Source organism: Porites lutea, chromosome 13 (genome assembly GCF_958299795.1).
Source record: "Porites lutea chromosome 13, jaPorLute2.1, whole genome shotgun sequence".
NCBI lineage: Eukaryota > Metazoa > Cnidaria > Anthozoa > Scleractinia > Poritidae > Porites > Porites lutea.
Window position 1 is genome coordinate 23,221,679 of NC_133213.1, and position 26,378 is coordinate 23,248,056.

At 39.2% G+C, this 26,378-nt stretch overlaps 3 protein-coding genes across 4 annotated transcripts in view; 1 reads left to right on the forward strand and 2 right to left on the reverse strand.

The window, feature by feature from the left end:
- Positions 1–2,030: 2,030 nt before the first annotated feature.
- Positions 2,031–10,190, reverse strand: LOC140923344 (major facilitator superfamily domain-containing protein 3-like). Its single transcript, XM_073373438.1, has 3 exons — positions 9,767–10,190; positions 3,918–4,494; positions 2,031–3,063 (listed from the first exon to the last, which is right to left on the reverse strand). Exons 1-3 carry the CDS (start codon positions 10,188–10,190, stop codon positions 2,670–2,672), a joined length of 1,395 nt encoding a protein of 464 aa, XP_073229539.1. The 3' UTR covers positions 2,031–2,669.
- Positions 10,191–11,044: 854 nt separating this feature from the next.
- On the reverse strand, positions 11,045–23,466 carry LOC140923319 (ceramide kinase-like). 2 transcript variants are annotated; one of them, XM_073373413.1, is made up of 12 exons: positions 23,192–23,466; positions 21,212–21,454; positions 20,815–20,946; positions 19,770–19,833; positions 16,508–16,665; positions 16,070–16,144; positions 15,360–15,534; positions 14,753–14,833; positions 14,340–14,389; positions 13,820–14,013; positions 13,408–13,604; positions 11,045–12,483 (listed from the first exon to the last, which is right to left on the reverse strand). In XM_073373413.1, the coding sequence occupies exons 1-12, from the start codon at positions 23,313–23,315 to the stop codon at positions 12,405–12,407; spliced, it is 1,572 nt and encodes a 523-aa protein (XP_073229514.1). In that variant the 5' UTR covers positions 23,316–23,466; the 3' UTR covers positions 11,045–12,404. The 2 variants fall into 2 exon arrangements, with proteins under 2 accessions (XP_073229514.1, XP_073229515.1); XM_073373414.1 differs by lacking the exons at positions 16,508–16,665; positions 19,770–19,833.
- A 115-nt stretch (positions 23,467–23,581) lies between these two features.
- Positions 23,582–26,378, forward strand: part of LOC140922675 (GRAM domain-containing protein 4-like) — an 11,126-nt gene continuing 8,329 nt past the window's right edge. The window contains exons 1-3 of the mRNA XM_073372668.1: positions 23,582–24,148; positions 24,971–25,106; positions 25,787–26,040. Of these exons, the coding sequence (XP_073228769.1) occupies positions 23,683–24,148; positions 24,971–25,106; positions 25,787–26,040 (856 nt within the window). The 5' untranslated portion in view covers positions 23,582–23,682. The remainder of the gene's footprint in view (positions 24,149–24,970; positions 25,107–25,786; positions 26,041–26,378) is intronic.

Genomic DNA, 26,378 nt, shown 5'->3' on the forward strand with positions numbered 1-26,378 from the left:
AATACTGGGACGGCGGTCGAAGGGTTCTGCGAAACATAGCAAAACTACTGCAGTGATCTCAGTATAAAACCTGCCACTTAAGAGCAAACAAAAATTTTGCGCATGATTATAAATGCACCTATCAATGGGTTGCCTAGGATGGGGGAGGGGGAGGGGGAGGGGGGGGGTAGGGGAATTTGACACCCTGAACGTCCCCAGGGTGGGAAATTTGACCACCTGCTATCCTGGAAAGTGAAGGACGGCAGAACGAAACTTGCTTTTTAAGTTTTATGATAAAAAGTATTTTGTCCCTCAGAGCTCCTCACCATTGAGAAGCAATACTTACACAAAGCCTCATTTTGAAAATATGCCTTCTACTTACTTGTTTCCACCAGATGCTACCTTGCCACAAGATTTTGATAAAACGAAAGATAAAAAAATCATACATAAAGACATAAAAGATTTCTGGAATTCTGTGTTAGATTTGCTAGTTCACTCAAAATGTCCAATTAAATGAAATTTAGTTCCACAGGTACAAAATATCAGCTGTTAGAAATTAACCTTTCTGGATGATGGCATGTCATGTTCGGGATGGCATTGCTCATTTTGCATTGCACTTTCAGGAGTATAGCATGTGTGTTAAATTGCCAGCCACACTAAATATCCAGCTAGAATGTGTCTTCTACACTTGGGGAAATGCACAAAGTTTGTAGGTACCATCATTTTGTCACCAAGCAATTATTTCTCTCTAGAGACGCTCAGTGCTGCAATAAAGACTGTTGTGAGTGCCAATTAGTTCGCTCCGGGGATGGGAATTTGACTCAAAATGGAGACTTAAGGGTGGGAAATTGACTTTTGAAAACTGAAAATGTCAAATTCCCCTTGCGTTGCCCGCCCCCCATCCTAGGGCAAACCATTGATAGGTGCATAACGCTGACGTCGTCACAAATAGCAACCGCAAGTTCGATGTCTCGCTTGATGGAAGACTTTTGCCTCACACAACGAATCTTAATGCCTCTGTTTTTAACTCCCGCTGTACGAATTTGTCGAGTCAGATCACTGAAAGAGGGAAAATATCAACTTCCGATTGCCATTTTTGACGTCCGGGACGTCACGTTTGCTTAAGGTCCCTATTTTGTGCGTGACTACACTTGTGGAAAATGTACTTACTGCAAGCCAATTCAATTTAATCCAGGGTTGGCAAACACCCCAAATTTGGCGTATTTTACGCCAACAACTTTTAAGATGACTCCACAGAGGTTACGCGGTGGATTACGGAGGGAGTCACTTTGACTCCAGAAATTTTCGGTTGTAAAATCGTTTTTTTCCTTACCTTTTTCAAAACAAATACAATCTACATTAACTGAAAACGTTGTAAACCTGATTTAAACCACTTAAATTGAAGTACTAATTCTTCATGTATGTACAGGTAGAGGCAATCATGGGTATTCGAGCCTTTCAAGGTCAGCGCACTCCCACATGAGAAAGTAGATACTTCATGTTTCCGTCATGATAGCGTATACGCGCCAAAACCACGCGCTGATAGAAATGGCATCATCGTCAAAAGCGTTAAAGGAGAGTGACTTACTAAGGTTATCCAAAGCCGTCAAAAGATTTTTTAAAATTATTATTACTATTTTAACTCTTGTTTAAGGAATATTACATTGCTTTTTTCGTTGTGTTACTTGACTTCAAATTCTCCAAAATGGCTCCAAAAGTCACACTAGGGTCGATTTCCGCTGCACACTCAGCCCGCGGGCTAACTTCCCGAGCAGCAGCTAGTACTCGAGCCTAAAGTCACACTGAGCCTGCTGACCTCAGCCATCAATAAAATTTACAAACCCAGTGATCCAACTGTTTATGTTGCTCCATGTGTGGCCTGGTTGAGGCCACGTTTATGTGGAGAAAAGCGCTCGGTGGGTTTTTTTATATGGAGAAAAGCGCTCGGTGAGTTTTGTAAATGAGATTCATGACGTTGTATATATTTTAACAGTTTTACGTTTTTTTATATTTATAGGATGTTATTATTTATTTAGGACTTTATCATTTTCACTTTATTATACTCACTATTGTAAGATTCTAGCTGTTATATTATATTATATATTATATTTTAAATACACAATTCAGCTTAGTAGCTGCAAGCTTTTTACAAATAAACTATCCATCATCGTTGTCCCGGATACAAGGGCGACTCTGGAGCTACCCTGCCGGGCGAGCCTTACAAAGCCTGGCGAATGGTGATACAAGATTTACCTTGCTCAGCAACATCTTTGCATGACTTTATTTACCCGCACAGTCATTTCCCTCCTAGCTGGGCCAATCTTCCTCCATAATATAAACACTTTAGCTGGCCCAGCCGGTCTTACGTGAGAGTCAAACCTGAGCCACATGCTTGCTTGACAAAATGCTTGACGACTGCCCCACATCAAGAAATGAAGAATACAAAAAAAATATATTACATTTGAACATTTTACCTTGGAACTCCTGTTGGTAAATACCGTTAAAGCTGGTGGAGCCTTTAAAAAGTGACGCATATTTGAAGATCAGGGGCGCTAATTCGAGCATTTAGAGTAATCGACTGCAGGGTTGTGTAATCAACTTGCAACGATTTCTCACGAAAGCAGTGCATTGTTACCTTGAACATTAAGTATGTAAAAATTTACATTCTGAATAATCGTTTTCAGCCAACTTCATTGAGACCTTTTGCTTGAAGAAAATTTTCCATTTCTCAAAACAGGAATGAAAAGCAAAGCTAGAAACAAACAAAATCCAAAGAAGCATGGATATCCTACAATGTCCACCAGAAAACCTGATGAAGAGATCATGAACAACTTTCCAAGCACTTCAACTGTGGCCAGAAGGGCTGAGTGTGATGCCTTTGTTCCGGGGGATGAATTCTGAGAGCTCAGCATCATCAGAGTAAAAGTTGCCGTGGTGATAATTTCACCCGATAGTTGAAGAGAGCATTCAAGGAGTGAACTCAACCAAAGGTTGCTTAAAGGCATGCTGGAGTAGAGCCATATTAATGAAAGTGGGAGTAGTCTTGCATGTGAAGTCCATAGTAGAACTTTGAGCACCCAGGTCCTTAGAAAGTGAAGCAGAATTACAACTGTGTTACATGGACCAATGTACGTCAATGTACGCACCAATGTATGGTCAATGTACGCACCAATGTATGGTCAATGTACGCACAAAACAAAGATTGTAGTCTATAAGAATCAAATGCATATTGGGCTATTTCTTGCTGCATTCCTTTTCCATTCACACGAAACATGTCAAAAACATCATCATGGCTTGCAATTTTTCCAGTTTTGGCTCCTAAGCTATAATCACTCTAGCCATTGCATGGGTTTTCTGAATGCAAGTAAGCAACAAAGAAATACTATTGGGGCCAACAGGAACTCAAATTTTTCTTAGTTAAATTTCGGACCAGTCAAAACTAATTATAATCAACATCAAAGGCTCAAAAATGATTCACAAACCGTTTGAGTCATGGTTGGGTCCTAGAAGACAACCTATTCATCACTGAATTTAAGTAGTGTAAGACGTGTGTAAGACTCGAGACCCTGCAAACCATACCGTGTTGGGCGGTACATGCTTTGGTCAAATTAGCCTTAGACTGCGAGCAGTCCCTTAGGATGGTCACGCGAGCGAGGAAATCGAGCGAAGCGAGCGAAAGCCAGTCCTGCCGAGCTTAGACTTGACTGACTGAAGAGGGACTGCTCGCAGTCTAAATTAGCCTGCGTAGCATGCGCCGGATTTTAAAGGGTAAAGGAAGAAATCTTAAGGACACGTGAGGGGGAGAAAAGGAGAGGAGGCCTCTTCTCCTCTAAGCGTGTTCCCCTCAACCAGCCTGTAAAAAATAACCAGCGCAGGCTAATGTCACATAAGGGGGTGCCCCCCCCCCCCCCCCCCACCACCCCAGGATAAAACCTTACCTCTGTCTATAATGCGCGCCAACAATCCAACCCCCAAGAGCAGATCCCACAATCGAGGAAGTTTGACCTAATATTCCAGATAGTGCTCCTACTTGATCATGGGGAACTCCCTGGTCCATCAAAAATAGAGGAAGCATGCCAACAACTCCTTGTTCGCCTAGTTTGTATGTAAATACACAACACACGAGCCAATGGAAGTCGGATGTTTGCAAAATATTCTTTAGTATCTGTGTGACATTCAGATGGCTAGTTTTACTTATGGATGGAGCTGTTCCTTGATTTTTATGACTGTCTTTCTTATTTTCACTGTTTGTGCCCTTAATTCGTTTGGCGTTTTCTGATGGAACAGGATCATCAATGTTAGCTGAACGATTACCGTATTGCATTTTATCACTTTTGACATGTTGTGGCGATTGTTTAAAGTTGATGACTACAAGGATAAATAATAAAATATAAAAAGAGCCCCAAAGACAGAAGAGCCACCACCAACTGAAGAAGACACTTAGCCAGGCAAGTACACCTCCACCAAATAACGCACCAATTTTGTATCCAACAACTTGTAATGTACTTCCTATTCCTACACAACAGAGGAAAATCAAAACTAAATAAGTTTAATGTAAAATAATCCAGGTTTGTTTAAGTCAAATTACAACTCTAAAATGGCAGTTAGATATCTTGATGCAACTGCACCCCAACTCATCACAGCCACATCTAAACACGTCCCAAGGCTAGACACCAAGCCTAAGTTAAACCCAAGATATTTTCTTTTGTTGCCTCATTGACTTTGATAAAAGCCACATTTAAAGAGGTGAACACATCACTAATTGTAATATTCCTAGAATTTCACTCAACTAAACAGGGAATGCCATTGGTCAACTCTTCACCACCGGGCAAACACATATCCCTAGTGATATGTGTTCCCATACCTGTGAAAAACGTATCACTAGTAATATGTGTTCCCCCACCTGGAAAACACATATCCCTAGTGATATGTGTTCCCGCACCTGGGAAACACATATCCCTAGTGATATGCGTTCCCCCACCTGAGAAACAAGTATCACTAGTGCTATGTATTCCCCCACCTGGGAAACACACATCCCCAGCGATATGCGTTTCTGGGAAACACATAACCCTAGTAATATGTGTTCCCCTACCTGGGAAACACATATCCCTAGTGATATGTGTTCCCCTACCTGGGAAACACATATCCCTAGTGATATGTGCTGCCTCACCTGGGAAACACATATCACTAGTGATATGTGCTGCCTCACCTGGGAAACACATATCCCTAGTGATATGTGCTGCCTCACCTAGGAAACACATATCCCTAGTGATATGTGTTCCCCATACTTGGCAAACGCATATCCCAAGTGATATGTGTTCACCAACCTGGGAAACACATATCCTTTGTGATATGTGTTCCCAAAGTTGGGAAACACATATCCCTAGTGATATGTGTTCCCCCACCTGGGAAACACATATCCCTAGTGATATGTGTTCCCCTACCTGGGAAACACATATCCCTAGTGATATGTGTTCCCATACCTGGGAAACACATATCCCTAGTGATATGTGTTCCCCTACCTGGGAAACACATATCCCTAGTAATGGTGTTCCCTTACCTGGGAAATACATATCCATAGTGATATGTGTTCCCCCACCTGGGAAACACATATCCCTAGTGATATGTGTTCCCCTACCTGGGAAACACATATCCCTAGTGATATGTGTTCCCCTACCTGGGAAACACATATCCCTAGTAATATGTGTTCCCCCTACCTGGCAAACGCATATCCCTAGTGATATGTGTTCACCAACCTGGGACACACATATCCTTTGTGATATGTGTTCCCAAAGTTGGGAAACACATATCCCTAGTGATATGTGTTCCTCCACCTGGGAACCACATATCCCTAGTAATATGTGTTCTTCTACCTGGAAAACACATATCCCTAATGATATGTGTTCCCCTACCTGGGAAACACATATCCCTAGTGATATGTGTTTCCCTACCTGGGAAACACGTATCCCTAGTGATATGTGTTCCCTTACCTGGGAAACACATATCCATAGTGATATGTGTTCCCCCACCTAGGAAACACATATCCCTAGTGATATGTGTTCCCCTACCTGGGAAACACATATCCCTAGTGATATGTGTTCCCCTACCTGGGAAACACATATCCCAAGTGATATGTGTTCCCTCACCTGGGAAACACATATCCCTAGTGATATGTGCTCCCCTACCTGGGAAACACATATCCCTAGTGATATGTCTTCCCCTACCTGGGAAACACATATCCCTAGTGATATGTGTTCCCCTACCTGGGAAACACGTATCCCTAGTGATATGTGTTCCTCCACCTGGAAAACACATATCCATAGTGATATGTGTTCCCCTACCTGGGAAACACATATCCCTAGTGATATGTGTTCCCCTACCTGGGAAACACGTATCCCTAGTGATATGTGTTCCCTTATCTGGGAAACACATATCCATAGTGATATGTGTTCCCCCACCTAGGAAACACATATCCCTAGTGATATGTGTTCCCCTACCTGGGAAACACATATCCCTAGTGATATGTGTTCCCCTACCTGGGAAACACATATCCCAAGTGATATGTGTTTCCCCACCTGGGAAACACATATCCCTAGTGATATGTGCTCCCCTACCTGGGAAACACATATCCCTAGTGATATGTCTTCCCCTACCTGGGAAACACATATCCCTAGTGATATGTGTTCCTCCACCTGGAAAACACATATCCATAGTGATATGTGTTCCCCTACCTGGGAAACACATATCCCTAGTGATATGTGTTCCCCTACCTGGGAAACACACATCCCTACTGATATGTGTTCCCCTACCTGGGAAACACATATCACTAGGGATATGTGTTTCCCTACCGGGGAAACACATATCCCTAGTGATATGTGTTCCCCCACCTGGGAAACACATATCCCTAGTGATATGTGTTCCCCTGCGTGGGAAACACATATCCCTAGTGATATGTGTTCCCCTACCTGGGAAACACATATCCCTAGTGATATGTGTTCCCCTACCTGGGAAACAGATATGTGTTCCCCCACCTGGGGGTAATAATAATAACAATCTTTTAATAGGATGCTCCATCACAAGAGTGGTTTACATAGAGGTCCTAATTACGAGATGTATATTATATAATACAATTAAAATATAAAAAGGTTAAGCTAAAATCGATATATATGAAAAAAAAAAAAAAAAAAAAAAAAAAATTCAAGCTAAAATCCAGTTACAGAAATAATCAAAACATACACACTACAAGTACTCAATTATAAAAAGCAGAAAAAAGACACTTCTTAAAAATTGGAAAACTTGCTGAGTTTCTTACAGTTCTCTCTAATTCATTAAAGTCTTTGAAACAGTGGTACCGCGAACGTTGTTTTCCCCAATTATATTTAATTTTGGGGAGCTTGATAGTATCGTTATTGTGCGTATTGTAGGAATGTATATCACTCTTTCTTACAATGTCCAAAGAATGATTAAGTTGGCCATTAATACACTTGTATGCATATATACATCGATGACATTTCCTACGTTCTTCAAGATTCAGCCATCTCAAGACAATCAATGCATCGGTGGATGAGGAGTGAGGTGATCTATCTAATATCAACTTAGCTGCTTTGTTTTGGAGAATTTGCAATTCCTTCATAAGTGAGACATTGTCCTTGTCACCCCAGACTAAATCAGCATAATCAAAAATAGGTAGCACTAAGCTATTATAAAAAAGTAACCGGGCATCATAAGGTAAATAATACTTAATCCTACGTAGAAGACCAAGGTTTTTATTAACCTTACATGAAATATACTCAATATGGTCGGACCATGTGAAAGTTGAAGACAACATAACTCCCAAATATTTAAAACTACTTACAGAATTTATATCAGTGTCAAAAATAGATAACGTGAAAGAGGAAATACCAACAAGTTTCCTATTACTGCCTATAATCATGGATTTCGTCTTAGTAAGATTTAAAGTTAACTTATTTCCATGTAACCACTGGGGGTATTTCTAATACTCATTTCTTGCTGTTATTTTTAATTGTTAGTTAATCACTGGTCTTAATTTTTATAAATTGTAATTATCACACGGTATGTCTGAAAACCAGCTTGTTGACCCATTTACCGTGTTTAAATAAAGTTGATTGATTGATTGATTGAAACACATATCACTAGTGATATGTGTTCCCCTACCTGGGAAACACATATCCCTAGTGATATGTGTTCCCCCAGCTGGAAAACACATATCCCTAGTGATATATGTTCCCCTACCTGGGAAACACATATCCCTAGTGATATGTGTTCCCCCAGCTGGGAAACACCCATCACTAGTGATTTGTGTTCCCCTACCTGGGAAACACATATCGCTAGTGATATGTGTTCCCCCACTTTGGAAACACATATCCCTAGTGATATGTGTTCCCCCACCTGGGAAACACATATCCCTAGTGATATGTGTTCCCCCACCTGGGAAACACATATCCCGGGTGGGGAAACACATATCCCTAGTGATATGTGTTCCCCCATCTGGGAAACACATATCACTTAGTTATTTGTGTTCCTCTACCTGGGAAACACATATCGCTAGTGATATGTGTTCCCCCACTTGGGAAAGATATATCCCTAGTGATATGTGTTCCCCTGCTTGGGAAACACATATCCCTAGTGATATGTGTTCCCCCACCTGGGAAACACATATCCCTAGTGATATGTGTTCCCCTACCTGGGAAACACATATCCCTAGTGATATGTGTTCCCCCACCTGGGAAACACATATCACTAGGGATATGTGTTCCCCCACCTGGGAAACACATATCCCTAGCGATATGTGTTCCCCCACCTGGGAAACGCATATCCCTAGTGATATGTGTTTTCTCACCTAGGAAATTGGAACCTCCACTAGTGGCCACCTCTTCACAACGGCCACTTTTTTTTGTCGTTGTGGACAGTCCATAGATTGACTCTTTTTTAAACCTTTCTACAACTGCCACCTCTGTACAACGGTAACGGCCACTAAAGGGTGCCCCCAACTGCCAAAATAACCTCTCCACAACGGTCACTTTTTTAGCGACAGTTGAAAAAGACAGGAATGGACAGGAAATGTGATCCATAAGGTGCAGTGATGATTAATCGCGGTATCGTATTTTGATTGTGTTCCATTTATACTGTTGCATCAAGCATATACATTTTGATTCAAAGTGTTATTCAATTTTTTGTTTTTTTTCTCTTTGTATATTATTTGTGATTAGTATAACATTATGGGATACAGTAAGCAAGAAGGAAGCACAATAAACAGGTTGTACTCCCTAAAAAGAATTTATTATATGACACCCTAACCTCCCCATAACAGCCACTTTCTTATGCCCCCAAGGTGGCTGTTGTGGAGAGGTTTGACTGTTTAACGTGTAACTTTGCCAAAATAAACCAACAATCATATTTTCTACTTTTGTCAACCATACAAACAATATATATATTCTTGGTTTTCAACCACGTGACAAGGCGGCCATGTTGGGGGTCAAAACAAAAGAATATTTCCTCGAAGAATTTACATGAAAATAGAGTTTAGTTCCCAGAGGAGAGAAATGCTTTTGTTCTTGACCACCAACATGGCCGCCGTGACGTCACGTGCAAACCAGCAAGACAAAACAAAAAACAAATAATATGAATTGAAATCCACTAATATACAAACAACAAACCTGACCCTTTGTATCCAAAGAATAAAATCGTGAGGTCCGCTAGGGTGATTGATAGAAGCGAGGGTAATGGATATTAAGGGTATATACGATAGTGGCCTAAACAAACTCACCAAGATCAGATGGTTTAAGAAGGCTTATAGCGAAAGTATCAACAGCGACATCTTGAACAGCAGAAGTCAAATTCATCAAGAATACGCAGATAAGAAGAAAAATTATATTTCCAAATCCCACAATGGCCGATGTGAAGCATAGAATTGCCATAGCCATCGAGCCAAACAAAATCCATAAATCTAGAGACCAAAAATTGTCGACGAAAGGCGCTACGGTGAATTTGAAAATCCAAGGGAGACTTAAAAGCCGACTAAAACCTACTCTTGACAAGGAGAAACTTTGCTTTCGAAGAAGCAATGGCAGTAGTTTCACTTGAAAGCCATAAGGCAAACCTTGACCAAAATAAAGAAGAAACAGAAGCACGCTTGCTTCCGCCATCTTGGAGAATCCAGTAATCACGAGAATGCATTGTAACCAGGCCATGATGATTGCGTGAGGGAAACAAAATGGGTACAATTTGGTTAGGGACGTATTCCGGAAAAAGAAATTTCTTGTGCCGTGCTTTTTGATAAAAAGGAAATCAACAAGATATCTTATTTTAAGCAGACTTTTAGTTATTGTAAAGCAATGAACGCTATAATCAGTGATTTCAAGAGTTTATCCAATCCATTCTTATTCCTGAATACGGTAAATCGAACACGCCCTTAGCGTTTTAGCTTCGTTTTGTAAATTGTCTACAGTGACTCTGATAAATCGTTAGCACTCGGAGAGTCCAATCTTGTCTTGAAGAGGTACCCGGAAGGGGAGGGGCTCTCTGTAAAGTTTAATACCGGGAGCCTCCTTTCCGAGGTCCAACCCCTTACCCTGTTATTTGACAGAGAAGGTAGACCTTTCCCGTTCAGTTGACAAATGCGTTAAGTAGCACCCCTTTCGCATATCTTTAAAAGATTTAAGGTGCTACAACAACTCGCACGCTGGCCTGCGTTACGTGAAAGACCCTGAAACATTTGGGGACGCTTTTCATGTGATTTTCTCGGGTTGCAGAAAGTGTTTCACAAACATCCAAAAGTGTCCCGAATAGTCCCCTTCTAATATTTTCGGGAGACGTTTTGCGGGGTAAGGGTACGGGATTATTTAGATTTGGAGCTGTGAGTGTGCTAAACAAACGTCTTTTTCCTTCTTCTTATTTTAGTTTCGTTCTGTCATTAAGAGAAGATAAAAAAACTAAATCAGAAATTAAGAAGAAAACAATACATTTTTTTACGCTTTACGAGCAGGTGGGAAATATGAACATATACCGCAAAACATCTTAAGACATAACTCTTGGACTACAGCAATGGCATATGCAGTTCATTTACAAACTGATCTTATAAGTTAATTCAGTATGCTCAAGCATTGTAGAAAATCTAATCACATACAAGGATTATAATTTATTTTAACTAAAGGTTTGAACATGGGTAATGAGCAGAAACATATTTAACCTCTATGCTTCTGCCGCTTTTCAATCTAACATTTGATTTGCTATCACTACGAGACTTTTCTATGATCTACAAGTCTAGTTATCATTATCGCCAATAATCTGTTCTGGTCATAACACCGGGCGAGTTTTCACCCTTCTATTTTATGGTACATAAGTGTTACAAAGCGAAATAAATAAATAGAAATATTAAAAAAAACTTTACAATAACTCTTTCATTAATTGTTGTGGAATATATTATTAATTTAATTACTGCACTCAAAAAGGGTCAAAGCCAAAGTACCTAGCCATAATGTAAATTTTTGATACCTCCAGAAAATTATGCATCTGAGCTTATAAATGAGTCATGGAAATAATTATTATTATACATCAACTTAAACAGCCACTTGCACCAGATTATGCAAAAAGGCTTGAAGGCCAGATAATGTTTTCTAGTGCCGGTGGTATTCTTTTTGGTGCCCGTTTGAGAACACATCTGAAGCCTTATGTACTATATATACAGATTTAGTTGCTGGGTTATTCTCAAGAAAATGTATATCAAGTCCTTTCTAAAGTGATTGCAGGGTGTTATTTGAGAAAACTCCTGTTATAGGTTGTGCCTTCTTCCCAATTCAAAAGTTTGAAAAAGATCAAATTTTGTCACAATTTAAGTAGAGACAGACAAATCTTGTTAATCATGACCGGGGGTTTGTGTCATCACCCGGCACTACGTTCCTCCCAACAAAGAAAAGTGGGGAGGAGCGTTGCATGCCCATACAAACAACAGCCAGGAGGGAGGCAAGTCAGGAGCGACCTACATGTACTAAGGTCTCTGCTATCCGTTGCCAGTGAGTGAAGAGAAAAATGGAAAAGAAATAATTTCTAGCAATAATTATAATAATTAATAATTTAATGTATATATTGCGCAAAATGCATGTAAATATGATCAAATGCGCAAACAGCTAGCCTGGGACCAGGCTCTGTATTGTGGGAAAAGGAAAGAAAAATGGCGTCGAAGCCCTTTCCCCTCCCCAGAACACCAGTGGGCTGGCTTCACTCGCCGATCTTTTTCCTTTTTGACCCTGCTTTTTGCCTTTTTCCACCACTGTGGAGCCTGGTCCAAGGCTAGCAGACAGCTAAATAGTATGTCGCCCTAGTTTGTAGGGCTTCAGGGCCATTCTCTTCAGCCACTATAGTACACTGGCAAGAAATGTGTCTCAAGACTTGTTTTACTGCAGGTGTTATTTGCAGAAGCAACATTTTTGTTCAGACATGTCCTCAATGCCACTTCCAAATACAGTGATGATTTGTCTATGAACCCTGAAAACAAACGAAAATAAAATATCATCTTTAGCATCAAATGTATGGCATGTAATTAATGTCATTAAGTAAACAAACAATGAGGCTTAGCATTAAAATGCATATTCTCAGTACCTCGTCAAAGTTCAAAATCTTAATTTATATATCTTATGCAACTTCATGAAAAATTGGATGAAAAAAATTAACCTGGAAAAGCAGTGCAAGACAGTTGGTATTTCAGGGACGGAATGGGACTATCTATCGAGAGTAAGTACATGTAAGACACAACAATTATAGTTGTTAGTTAAGCTTGTATAAACATAGCACACCACAGAATAACCTAAGTAGCTCGCAATGAATGCAACTGTTCAACCTAGTTCCCAGAGTTCTCTCCTACAAGTAGGAGAGAACCCTGGGAACAAGGTTGGCACATATTTTCAACTAGCCTCCCACGCAGGCATTTTTGGGGGAGCTTGTTTTTCATCCCTCCCCACAAATGCCTGCTCAACCAAAAACAACATTCCTTTCCCAAGCTTAGCCAATCTCATTGTACTTTACAAATTCTGGAAGGTTGACCTTGACCGCAAGGTAATCTGATAATTACTCGATCTGCATGAAACACTGGGAAAGCTTTCTGACATCTAATAAATGTTAGACTCAGTGCGGCAAAAATAATATTTAGTCAAATTTTAGAACACTCCATGCACTACATAACCTTAGCAAAGGAAAGAAAAGAAGGAAAATGGTAACTCTAGGGTCACGCTTTAGTCGCGTTCAGCCTGTCAACACTTTATTGCACAACTGTTGATAAATCACTTACCACACAAATAAAACAATGGGAAAAGGAACGTTGTTTTAGGTTGAGCAGGTGTTTGTGGGGAGGGATGAAAAACACACTCCCCGAAAAGCACCTGCGTGGGAGGCTAGTTTTCAACCTGTACTGACCTGAGTGATAAAGACGGCTGCCTAAGCAGTTCTCCATCCACATTCCATATACCAACTGATCTGTCCTTAGGATTGCGACTTACTCTGTAACTATCCAACAAAGGGCCATCCGCACCTTGCACAGGGACACCAGACTTGTCTTGTGCTTGCACATAACACTCCTTAACGCGATGGCATTCAACAAAGTCAAATGCAAACTGAGGATAGACAACACATGAAGGTATAAAAACTTGGATTATACAAAGTCACTAGCTGTAGCTGCACAGATTGAACACATCACACCTTTCCTCGTATTTTTTTCCCCTCAGTACTAAGTGCTGAATTGCAGAAATGTATAGCTACTCTATGCACCTGCGACTATGAAGGGAAGGAGGGAGGGAGGAAGAGACAAACTGGCATATTTCATTCTGACCTGATCTTTAGAGTTAAAGTTGCGCTGTATGTGAGAATTCATCTGAAGTCTTGAGCAGCGTTTAATAATGACAAGGTCAGAGAAGCCATCACCCAGATGACAGCTTGGAGAGGTGCCTTCAGGTGCTATCTCACACAAATTAGGAAGAGTATAGAAACTGACTCCAATGACAGGTCCCTGAAATGTTATCCCATCTACAAAGAAAAAGTCAAAAAAAAAAAAAGAAGTAAAGTGTATTAATTTTGTTTCCTTGCTAACATCATCGTCATCATCATCATCATCATCATAATAGTAATAGTAATAACAATAATAGTGATAAAATAATAATAATAATACTAAATCTGGGGAAAAGACTATTGGTGGATTCTTTGGTGGATTCTTTGGATCTTATCTTTGACTAAAACCAGCAATTTTTTTAATTCAACGATCGAGTTTGCAGGTTTTGCTCCATCTGTAAAGCCACAACGCAAACAGGATATACATAGTTCTAGATGACTTTGAGATTGAGAGCCACTCATACCTTGGTACTGGCTACTTTCACAGTTGTCCTCTTTACTACAAACACCACACCTTGTTAAAAAAACAAACAAACAAACAGACAAACCTGTTAGACTTAGTACTGACTAGGATACACTGTAATAAGAAATGGAAGAGAATGATTTGCCTTTTAAAGGTAAGAAAAAAATACCCTGTGTCTTAGCTGGCGGAATGGTTTAGCATGAGGTACTTTCTTTACTCACAGGTTCTTTCTTGGCGGCAAAGCTTCAAGGGATTTGCTCCCAAACTTCAAACAGCTCCAGCACCAAAAAACAAGCGACATAACTTGTCGCTTATCCTGCCAGCTATGCAGGCTAGAAAAAGACCTACAAGCGACTCTCTGGTAAACAAAACTAACTAAGAACCTGACATTAAGTATTTATTTATACAACTCACCCTATTCTGCATCTAGTGTGATCTCTGGGGTGATGTTCAGGATGTGGACTTGGTAGAAAACTCAAATCAACATTGTATGATCTACATGAACAAAACAAGTACAATAAAACACACTTGACATGTATAAGTAACCAATACCCATTCACCAACTAAACAGGGCACCCAATGACCTGTGGTAATCCTGTGATGGACCAATATATCCCATTTAGGCGGGGGAACTGGCAACATCCCATTTAGCAATATTCCCTCTCCTAGGTACCTTATGCTACAGAAAGCAGAGATAAACCCCTTAATTCAGCGTGTAAAGAAAGTCGTGTCCGATAGCCCGGGGCTGGTGGATTTTGCCCTATCAGGCTAGTAATTTTTGTTCTTAACTTGCCCGATGGGTAAGTGCTGTTTTTTGGGGGGAAATTCAATTTACAGAAGGATTGTAATCAATCCTGCTAATCAAAAAGGGTTTTGGGGCTGGTTGAAATGACTTGTGGCCTAGTACATGCTCGCTACAGCTTGCCTGAGGGCAGGCTGTAAAACTGACTTTCTTTGCACCCTACTGGGCTATAACTTTTTATTTATAAGGTCGTACATTTTGTTTTTTTTGTTATTGTACCTTAATCTCCAGAGTCTTCGGGCTGCACCCCACTTGTAACGCTTGGGGCCCATCCAGCGATGTTGCTCACCAGTTTTGAGAACATCTCCCAAGAATCCGTAGGAAAGGGAAAATGCAAATCGGATGTGTTTGTCATCATTCCACAAAGAGCAGACATCGAGTGGAACAGTGTGGCCTTAAACAAAAATGAGTAAGAATTGAATACTAAAGTGGCAGTACTAGAACACTTCCTCTATCTAGGTCATTTGGGGGCTTTTTGAGTGATTCTGAATTGGGAGCTTTATTTTCTAAAAGGAGAGTCTTATTTAATAAGGGGGGATGGGGCAGAATGAATGGATTGTCACAACACTGTTCCATTTTACTTAGCCATAATTTAGGTACCATATTCCGTTTGTTCAGGTAGAGAGGATGGCACCAAGAAAAGTGGGCAAGAAAAAAACAGATGTAGGGAATATTTGAATGCCTGAAACAGGCCACCCATCAAGTATCTCAACATCGCTATCAAAATCACTTACAAGGGTGGAGGCTAAATAGACACTGGACATTTTTTACATTTGGTAACTAAAACAAAGGGCTTATAAGAAGAGGGTAGAGAGGATTTTGCAAGGCTAGGAGCTTAAAATAGGAAATTATTTTTTAAATTATTAAAAGGCTAAATCACAAAAGTAATGGCCAAGGGTCTATTCTCCAAGTTATGAATGAACACTCACCAAAAATAATGTGCATAGCAGATGTTACAGGGTCATTGATACCTTGAGCAGAATAAACTATAACCTCTGTTGAGCCTTGAAAAAAAAAAAAATTATTATTATTATTGCTCCACTTGCCTGGATAATAAAGCATTATTCTACCTGCCGTTAGACGTGATGACCAGATAGGTCAAATATCTAAGGTCATTAATATTTTGTTGCTGAAAATTTTCATAGTTTTTAGTAATGATTTCATTAGTTATAAGAAATTAAAATCCAAACAGGTATGTCCAACAACTTTTCCGGTTTAACTGATATAGAACCCTGACCTGATCAGTCATATACACATGAAAGTCCTTTCTAAAAGGGAAAAATAATAATAAATGTAAAACCAGTTTTGTTACTTGAAAATCTTTTAATGAGCTAACGGTAAAAGGCAAAATAATTTTAATGACATACCAGCAGGAATGATGCCAATGGGTACATTAAGAGGAAGAACTGTGAATTTCTCAGGTAAAATGCCATCCACCAGATCTATTCCAACATTCATGTGGGACTTCTCTAATAACCCATTCACTACTTCATGGACAATGCCATCACCTCCAACAACCACAACCCTAAAAACATAACAGCCAGCATGTGAAAACGATGCTTAGCCACCGTAAACTGCCACCTTTAAGCCCTGGGCTTATTTTAATCTTTTTAAGGTGTTTAAGGAGGGCTTTATAAAGGTCTATAAATCAGGGATGTCACTAAGATTTCAAGTTGCCAGGTAAATACAAAAAGTACGGGGGGAATCAGACAGCTGGGGATTTCTTTTGGTTCCATTTTCCTTCTATCTTCCTATGAAAGAAGCCGGGGCCACATTATAGTAGCCAGGGAAATGGGGTGGGGGTTATATCTGAAGGGGATTGTAACCAGAACAGGAAAGCGCTTCCAAATAAGCTATTAATAGCAGCCGTGCTGAACAAAATACCTTTTAAACCCGATCAAAATAAGTATTACAGAAATTATTATTATTATTGCATTATCCACTGGATGGTGCTCTTGCCAGTCAATAGCGCTATCCACCTTCTAAACAAGATTACTACCCTTGTAGAAATTAAGTATACTATAAGTATACTTCAAGTATACTTTATATGTACTTCTCAGAAAAAAAGTACATTTGAAGTATACCTCGTTTGTACTTCCAGAAAAAAGGTATAAATGAAGTATATTTGGCAAATGTACTTCATTTATACTTCAAATACTTCAGTATACTTTAAGTATACTTCTTCAAACTTCAGTGCTTGTGAAAAATAGTTTTGTAGAGAAAAGTGTACTTTAAGTATACTTTGAAACTGAAAGACACATTCTGATCTGAGGATCTAAGAAGGTTTGTCCGGATCTTGAAATCACTACAAGACAAAAGTATAGTAAAAGTATGCTTTAAGTATAATTTAACTTCAAAATACTATTCAGATCAAATCAGTTTTCTTCTATTAAGGACACAGTTGAGATCATGTAAAGATTTCTTCAGAGTGGTGAAGTATATAAGAGGTTTCTAGATACACAGGGCACACATTAGCTGTTCAGTCGACTTCCTTCGTAAGAAGATCATCCGCCGATCCCTGGGTGAAATGGCAAAGTCGCACAGTTTCATTCTGGTCATTCCTTTAACGTCTTTCGTGGAATTTTTGCATTTGGCAGTAAAAGATACTGGATGTAATTAAGGCCCGCGTCGTTTTACCTCCCTTTTTACGAGGACCTTAAGAAATACAACGAGAACTCGAAGCAAAACCATCGCTCATTGTCGGACATCTTTACGTTCGAGGAAAGAAAAGTATATATGAAGGTGTTGAATTACCGCTGACTTCCAGTACCGTCGGAACATATACGGGATCTTGTGGATTTCCTAATACGGTCATGTATGAATCATTTACAGCATACCTAACTTCCATATATGGTTTTGGCGGGCGATACAGATTCGAAGGAACGTTCGTTGAGCTTTGCCGAGAGTGTCTTCAAGATATTTCGCTTGGAATATTGCTTTTAATTTATCTTCACAATTTGAGTACAATATGAGTGGAACTTGAAAAGAAAACAAAAGAAGTACACCATGACTGAATTTTGACGATACAAGTAAGTTTTGGGGTGAAAAATGTATGGGTTCCAGTCGTTTCAATATATATCGATTCTTCTTTGCGAGTCATTTGCAGATTACACACGAGTTAAGCCTTAAGGTTTACAAAGTGAAAGCTTGTTTCCTTCGCCTAAAGTGCAGTGTAAATTCAAAATATAAAACCCAAGTCTTGTTTTCGTTAGATCGCATTTTTCGTTCCAGTTTTTGTATGTAATAGGTAGACATATTTCTTTAATAAGGTAATGGCACAAATTTACTTTGTAGCCAAAGAGGACAGGCCCCGGTTGTTCAAACGTTGGATAGCCCTATCCAACGGATAAATCACTATCCAGCGGATAACGCAATTGTTTCCCGTAATACGTATCCGCTGGGTAGTGATTTATCCGGTGGATAGAGCTATCCAGCTTTTGAACAACCTGGGCCTGATCTAATCATTCTTGTCTATTAAACATTTACTAAAATTAAGAAGAATATTGTGTGATGGTTCTAAGCAATAATTATTAAGTACAAGTTAGTTGAAGAAAGTTCAGAAAGAAACCTGTTAATATACATGCACCTTCCTTGAAATGATCTCATTGTCAATGAAAATTTTACTAAAATCAAGAAGAATAATATATTATGGTAATCAAATGCAGTGAGTTCCTTTGATAGGAATAGAAAATTTATATTTTTATGTTGTGGAAACCTTTTCCAACAAGATTTGCTGTATATTTTTTTATAATTTCTTAGTACATTTGTATTGCTTTAAGTTAAGGGTAGTTTTTTTTGTTATATCAATAAATGATTTTACAATATAATTGACCCAAGTCTGATGTGTCTCAGTGGTTGATAAACATATTGCATTGAGTATACTTTAAGTATATTTTAAGTATACTTGAAGTATACTTCCCATTAAGTATACTTCAAGTATACTTTCATTTAAGTATACTTTAAGTATACTTTTTAGGTGTCGAAAAGTTGTGTACTTAAAGTATACTTCTGGTAAGTATACTTAAAGTATACTTTAAGTACAAATGAAGTATACTTTTTAAAGTGTTTATAACCTATATAAAGTATACTTTAAATGTACTGAATTTCTACAAGGGTAGGGCCTGAAGGAATTTTCACTGTGTCCTTTGAGTATTACTAGGGCAAGGCAAGGACAAAGGAAATTCTGAATCAAACTCTAGTAAGTTGGATACTGGGTTAACGAGAGGGATCAATTTAGGCTTCGGAGAAACTGCCCACCTACCCCTTCCCGAAGCCAACAGCAACACTTACTTCTCACTTAGGGCAAAATGTCAGCTTAGGGGAGGGGTAGGTGGGCAGTTACCCCAGATCCAACTAGTAAAGAGATTTACCTAACACATGAAATAATTATGCTCAGAGCCTTTTTAATTGCACCTTGTGAATGTTGCTTTCTCTAATGTTTATGTTTTTGATTCAATGAATTAGCAGCAACTGAGTGAGGTTTTTAGTTTAAAATTTGAAGGGTTTCAAATTGAAAAAGAACTTTAGATTTTGCTAGATTATCTACCACTCTAATTTTAAGAGACCGAACACTTTTTTTAAATAACATGCACAGAATGGTTCAAAGTTATCAAATCGGATTATTCTTACCCATCGTATGTGGAAATATCAGCTGTTCTAAAGTACTCCCAAGCATGGCCTGCTCTTTGTGTCACTATAGAGTTTATAGTCAAGTACATGCATCATAAGTTAAAAGTTTAAAGATTTTTCATAAATTCAATCACTTGTACAGCTACATTTTCAGTTGTCAGTAATTGAACCTGTAAACAGTTGTTATTTTAATAGATATTGAAGGGATTAAAGTGTTAAGATTTAAGTAGAACTATGGTACAATAAATTATTAATTTTCTTTGTGGAGCTAATTTAAAATTACCATCATGAACAGTTTTTTTTTTCTTAATGCATGATGTGAAATCATGGATGACACAAAGCAGTGTTTAAAACATTGAAATTACTCTCTCTTAATAAGAGCGCATTAATGAGCAGACAAACCGTTTACATTTAACTTAAGAAGGTACATTAACTTTATTTATACACAACAATGTTATTTATTTATTCATTTATTTTATAATAAATATTTTATCTTATCTGCAATCTCAGTACCACAGACAAGGAAGTAATATTATCAACAGTTTGGAACAAAAGCAGTGGAATATTGTATTGAGCTAGCTTTAAACAATGTTATATCTGGGTGTGAGGGGGAGGGGGGACTCCACATACATTCATTATGTAGCTACCGGACTAATTAAAGTTCAGGGATTTTCCAATCAAGCTCTAGCCTACAGCGCAATGCAGGTAGTCACATTTTAGGTATGAGAAACACTCACGATCAATCTTTCCTGTTTGAGGTCACCAAAAAGTAAAGACCTTGAGAAGACTGGTGAAAGCAGAAAAGACGGTTGATAGGGAGAGCATCAGGTGAAATGACAAAGTAGGGGGGTAGGGAGGGTTAGGGAAGAAAAAATGGTTTTCTCGCCTGCCTCCCCTGCCCCCTTCCCTGACTCCTGTGACTGGTGCATGACATTCTGAGGAAATTGCAAGTGCATTCCCCAAGAAAAAAAAAACCCTTTCATGGTAGACTACGCCTGCTCTTGAAGGTTTCTAAATGATCAACGCCTCTCTGCTTTTAACTTACTCATAATGTCTGCCTTGATGCCAGCTCTTTCAAATAGAGGTGCAACTTGTTTTAAGTACACCAGACGGGCTTTGCCTTTTCTACTTCTTGGGTTGATCACAACTTTCAATTTACGAGGTCTGGTGCGAAAACCTGATAAGAACAGTCATATGAGAATAACAAGGTTAACATTGATTGATACTAGGTTTCTCGTTCCACCCCAGTAGATACGCAGTCAAATAGTATTAAGGCTTGGGTGGACATAAATAATGATGAATTTTGAACGGGATCTGCACTATGCACTCCAGGGTTCCAAGTGGTTTATGAATCAATTACTTATAACTTCTTTAGAACAGCTGTACTGCAGCTCATTCTGGCCAACCAAATTTTAGCAAAAGGTCAACGATTGTGTACTAACTTCGTATAATATCATTAATTCTCCCAATCCAAGCCTCACAAACACTTTCATCTTCACACTCAAAAGTTACTCTTTCTTCTTTCAGCTTCCTGCCTCCAGCTTTGTCAAAAGTAAAGAGAGTGAAACCAACAAGCTGTCCAGTATTAGATTGGTTCTTGGGTAAGCGCCGTTTTGCTATCCATGCTCCAATTACATGATCTGCAAACCTCAACGATCTTGTGGAGATGTTGCAGACTTGGGTTTCTATTATTGGAGAGAGGCAGGAAAGAAAAAAATGCTCATAAAAGGTAGCCTGTGCCAGGCTTTTAGTCGGTGCAGGTGAGAGAAAAATGCAAGTGAGCAGTGAAATAACCAACAAGTGAAACACGACAGGGAGTCAGCCTGTAAGCATCTTTTTAAATACCTCAATCCGCCTACTATCCTGCCCACTTCCTCAAAAACTGTTTCTTGTGTCACATGCATATGAGGCACATACTCGAAATGTTTGTTACACTCCGCTGGGCAAAGCCAAATGATTGGCATATGTGTTGAAGAAAACTGTCACAACTGACCAATCATGGGGCTTACCAGGAGCTGGTATACTTCAATGAGGTATTGAAAACAATGCTTGCAGGCTCCACTACACCGTTTCTCCCCAGCTTCCTCACGGTTTTGTACAACGGTTACCTTTCTTTATCTACTTTCTCCACTATCTTGGAGCCTGAAAAAGGCTGGATGGAGAATACAAAAGCATTTTGAATTCTTGACAGAAAAATTATGATGCACTCCATCTGTTTCAGCTGTTGTGCATGACCAAGGAAAAGTGTATATCAAAAAGGACAATGCCACAATAGATTTTCATTGAATGAAACAAGATTTTACGATTACACTGAGGTATTAATTTGCTGTTTCATGAACCATGTGAAGATCAATAGGTCTGAAATGGTCTAGTTGATCAACTGTTAGTTGACAGTTTCAATATCAAATTTTTCCCTTCACCATCTTCTTCCTCACATTTTGCATTTAAGATCATGCAATGTTAATTCAAAGAATTGCTTCACAACCACAATATGAAAATATCAACAGTGCCTAACAAGACAAATTTGTCCCTTTAAATTCTTCAGGTGGGGACGAACAAAGACAAGTAAATTTTCCTCTTTTGACATCAGGGTCACGTCACGTTCCAGTACACATCCTCCTTAACTTGCGTAATTCTTTATATCATACTCAGCCTCATCCAATAATACTTGGCCCTTGCATATTTACAAAAAATAAACGGCCTGAATTAGGGCTGAAATATTATTCGTGTACTGAGCAGAATTCAGTGACCCAAGCATATTTTTCAAGCATAATACGCGACCTGTACCAGCATTGCTGCAAGGCAGAACAAGTCACTATATATTCAAGCAGAATTTATCTATATGTAAGCCTAGTCTGAGGCAAAATGTTCCAATAAAATTTATTATTTGGTGTCATATAAACTTAAGATGGCTTTTAGGCAAGTACAGTGTAGACTGATTTTAGTTTTTTTGGAAGAACTGAATCTCAAGAATTTCAGTCTAATTTTAGTGCATGGTTTCAGCTGAGTTTCGCCCTAGCTAGAAGTACACCGTGTGTTCTTCATGGAAATAAACAGAGTAGATAAAATGAACTTACTATACAGAAAGCAAATGAAATTTAAGCTTACAAGTATAACGTGTTTACGTTGAATAATTGAACCAACCTGATGTAAATAAATTTTGTGTTTTCGAACGCACAATGATGTAAAAATAGAGTTGCATGTAAATATCCCTGTCCATTAAACAGTATTGTAAATGTACGAATATTTATTCTAATAAATTGCACTAAAGCTTATAACAAACCTGTACTAGTGACTCTAAAGCTAAATTAAGCTTTCGATTTCGTTAAGTTAAAGTTTAGTTTGTCCATCAGAATTATAGCTAGCGTTCTAATCTTTCTGCTGATACATAAGCCAGTCTGTTTACATTGATGAAACAGTACCTGTATTCAATGCGCCTTGTAAAGTCCACACAATTTCTTCTCCGTCAAGAAATACATCATAAAATTTGCCCCGCACTTTGAAAACAGCTTTCAGCGTTGTACTTTCGACGTTATCGTCCGTCATTTTCGAAGAGAGTGAAGCATTTCTCGTTGTTTGAAAACGTCAATTTTTTTCTAATTTGCATGTGCGGCTTTCCGTTGGACATCTGCTCATCGTATAGCGAACGGTAATGAAATCATTTGCAAATCAGATGTTTGATCGTACTGGTCATGAACAAATTAACAAGCAGGTCAAAACAACTTCAACTTGACCTTGTTGCAGTATGGGATGTTTTCATACAGATATGGGTGGGAGGGGTGGGTAACGAGCAACGATAAAGGGACAAGTTTACGACTCTACTGTGGCCTCTGGAAACGTGTTGAATTGTTTACTCAATGGTTGATGTTATCATTTCGCAGTAAATCACTGAGTGGCCCACATCATCGTTGTTATGCTTCGTTCAGCTTTCCGTGGAAAGCAACCAGCTGATTCAACGGTAAAGGAGGAAAAACACGTGTCTAGCGAGCATGGAAAATCTCATTTCTTCTTTCACCACGATCATCATCATGAAGAACAAGATCGCAAAGATCTAACAAATATAAACGATGATGCGATTCGTAATAATGCAAGTGATGGTGAATTATACATAGATTGCAATCAGGAATTCTTATCCCTGGAGGAAAGTAGTAGTTCGGAGAGGGAGAGCAGAAATGAAGCAAATGGGAGCAGGGGAAAAACTACTTCAGACGAAAGCTTCCCAGCTAGTAGTGGACCCATTCCCAAGAACGTCGGAGGAGCTGGCACTAACGATCGCCGTGAGGGAAGCTTTTCTAACTCTGAGAGGCAGATTTATGAAATGCAGTTAGCTCAGCTTCAGGAGCAGCTAGTTAACACCATGATTGATCATCAGGAATTGAGTAAGTAACAGCAATCTTATGAAGCAATCACAATGCTAAAGCTCCATTTCAATATCCGGAATTTTGGATTTAATAGGGAACTTTTAACGAGAAGAAGGGAAACAGATCATGGGAAACTGAGCTTTAATTAAAGTTTTCAGTTTCTGGTTTAGTTTGTTTACGAATATGAAAGATGTGAGTTAATATTTTTCCTTGCTGATATTGATGTAAAATGGATTCGGCAGGACCCCCAGGTGGGGCTATGGAAAGGGGCAGGGGGTGGGGGTTAGGGACACTGAGCAGTTTGTTGAGGCTTTCAAACCCTGACGCTGTTCAAAACAAACCTGGTACATTTTGTTACCCCATTTTTAAAAGACATCAAAGGACAATTTTCATAACACCATTTCATTTTACTTTAAGAATTTATTAAGTAAACTAGCATGACAGAATAAGATTTTTTGGAAAAGAAACTCTTCTTAGTACCACAAATGAAGATTGTGCAACATACTACCAAGATTCATCACTCGTTCAGGAAGCTAAAGAATGAAATTATGTACCCTGTTTAGACTCAAGACTGTAAAAACCATACCTTGTTCATTGGCACACACCCATTAAGGTTCAATAAGAGAGTGTGCTAATTTTCCCACCCACTCACCCACCCACCCACCTCTCTGAGTATGGCTTCTCCAATAGCATTTGTAAGAACCTTTCCCCCCTCCCCTTAGGGGCCTTTTAACAGTATTCTTTAAGCAGGTGATGTCATTAAGAAGCTATCTTGAATAGTCCTGCCATTCACCATGGTCATTTAGTTTAATGTGATAATTTTAAAACTTGTTTTATTAGGCACCCAGCTTGAGAAATTAAAAGCTATAAATGTTGAAAAGCTTCAAAAACAACTGCAAGAGGAAAGAGAGAAAAATTTTGAGCTGAAAGAAAAACTCAGACAGAAGCAGAAGTCAGTGAGTTCAAAACTTCAAAGGTATACCTTCATGTGTAAGAGGCCCTGCCAGGGGTGGCCCCATGTCGCCCATCTGAATTTTAAAACGTCTCGTGTCGGTGTTTATAAATGCTTGTTGCTTATTGTCGGCTTTGCCGTCACTGTCGCAATTTGGCCGAGGGAGGTTGTCTCTTGTCGAGATTTCATTTTACACGCTGTCGCTTCTTTTTGGGCCATGTCGCTTGTCGGAATTTTCCCTGGCAGGGCCTCGTGTAATAATTTACATTAATTTTTCATTGGCTATTTCCAATCCAATAATTCAGATCAGATGTTTTTATAATCTGGAGGCCTCACAGTTATGATGATGCTTCATTTTTACTTATATCATAGCTATTGAAGGTGATCCAAATAACAAAGGTTCCTTTTTTTCACTATAGAGTGCTAAAGACTGTGACGTCATAAAAATGAAATTTCTGAAATTATGGGATTTGTTAGGGTATTCTGAAAGAACAATATCCAAGAGGCCTACTTGCCAAAAATGAGCATTTCGGGGCAAATTGTCTTTGAGATCGTAGCGTTATGGTTAGAAAACTCCATACAAACCCTTCTAAATTTTTTGGGGTCGACCCAATTATTATTATTATTATCATCATCACCATCATCATCATCATCATCATCCATTATCATCATACTCACCATCAGTATCGTCATTATTATTGTAGGAAAAATGCAAGCCGAGTACACCACAGGCATAGTCATGGGACAGCAATAGCCGTCTCAGAAAAATATGGAGATGAGTGGGTAGATCTTGGTAAAGAGGAAGAGTTGCCTCATTCGTCTTCCTTACCACATGATGCAAGTGAAACTACTGTCATGGGAGATCACTCTTATGAGCAGGAGCAAACTGATAATGGGCATGATGGAGTGCAAAGTGATACAGCAGGGCAATCAGAACAGCAGACATCCTCCCTCTCAGGTAACAACACAGGCTACCCAGGTATGAACCCAATGAAAAGCAATTAAGCACAAGCACTTGCTCTGAGTGCACTCAATATGCACTGATGTCGCATGAAAAGCTTTTGCTACATTGCTTATGGAAGTTAGCCTTGTATTCTCAGTTCCCTAAGGAGATACAGGTTTCCTGAAAAGGCTGGGGCAGGTATTTCCAAGTAGGTATACAGCGCATCACTGGTAGCCCACGTTGTTACAGACAGGTTAGGCAGGGATTAAAATGTTTAAGCAAGGCCCCCCCTCTCCCAACAGCCTCTTAACTTAGGTACAACTGGTGCTGATTTTTGAAGAAGTAAAGACTAA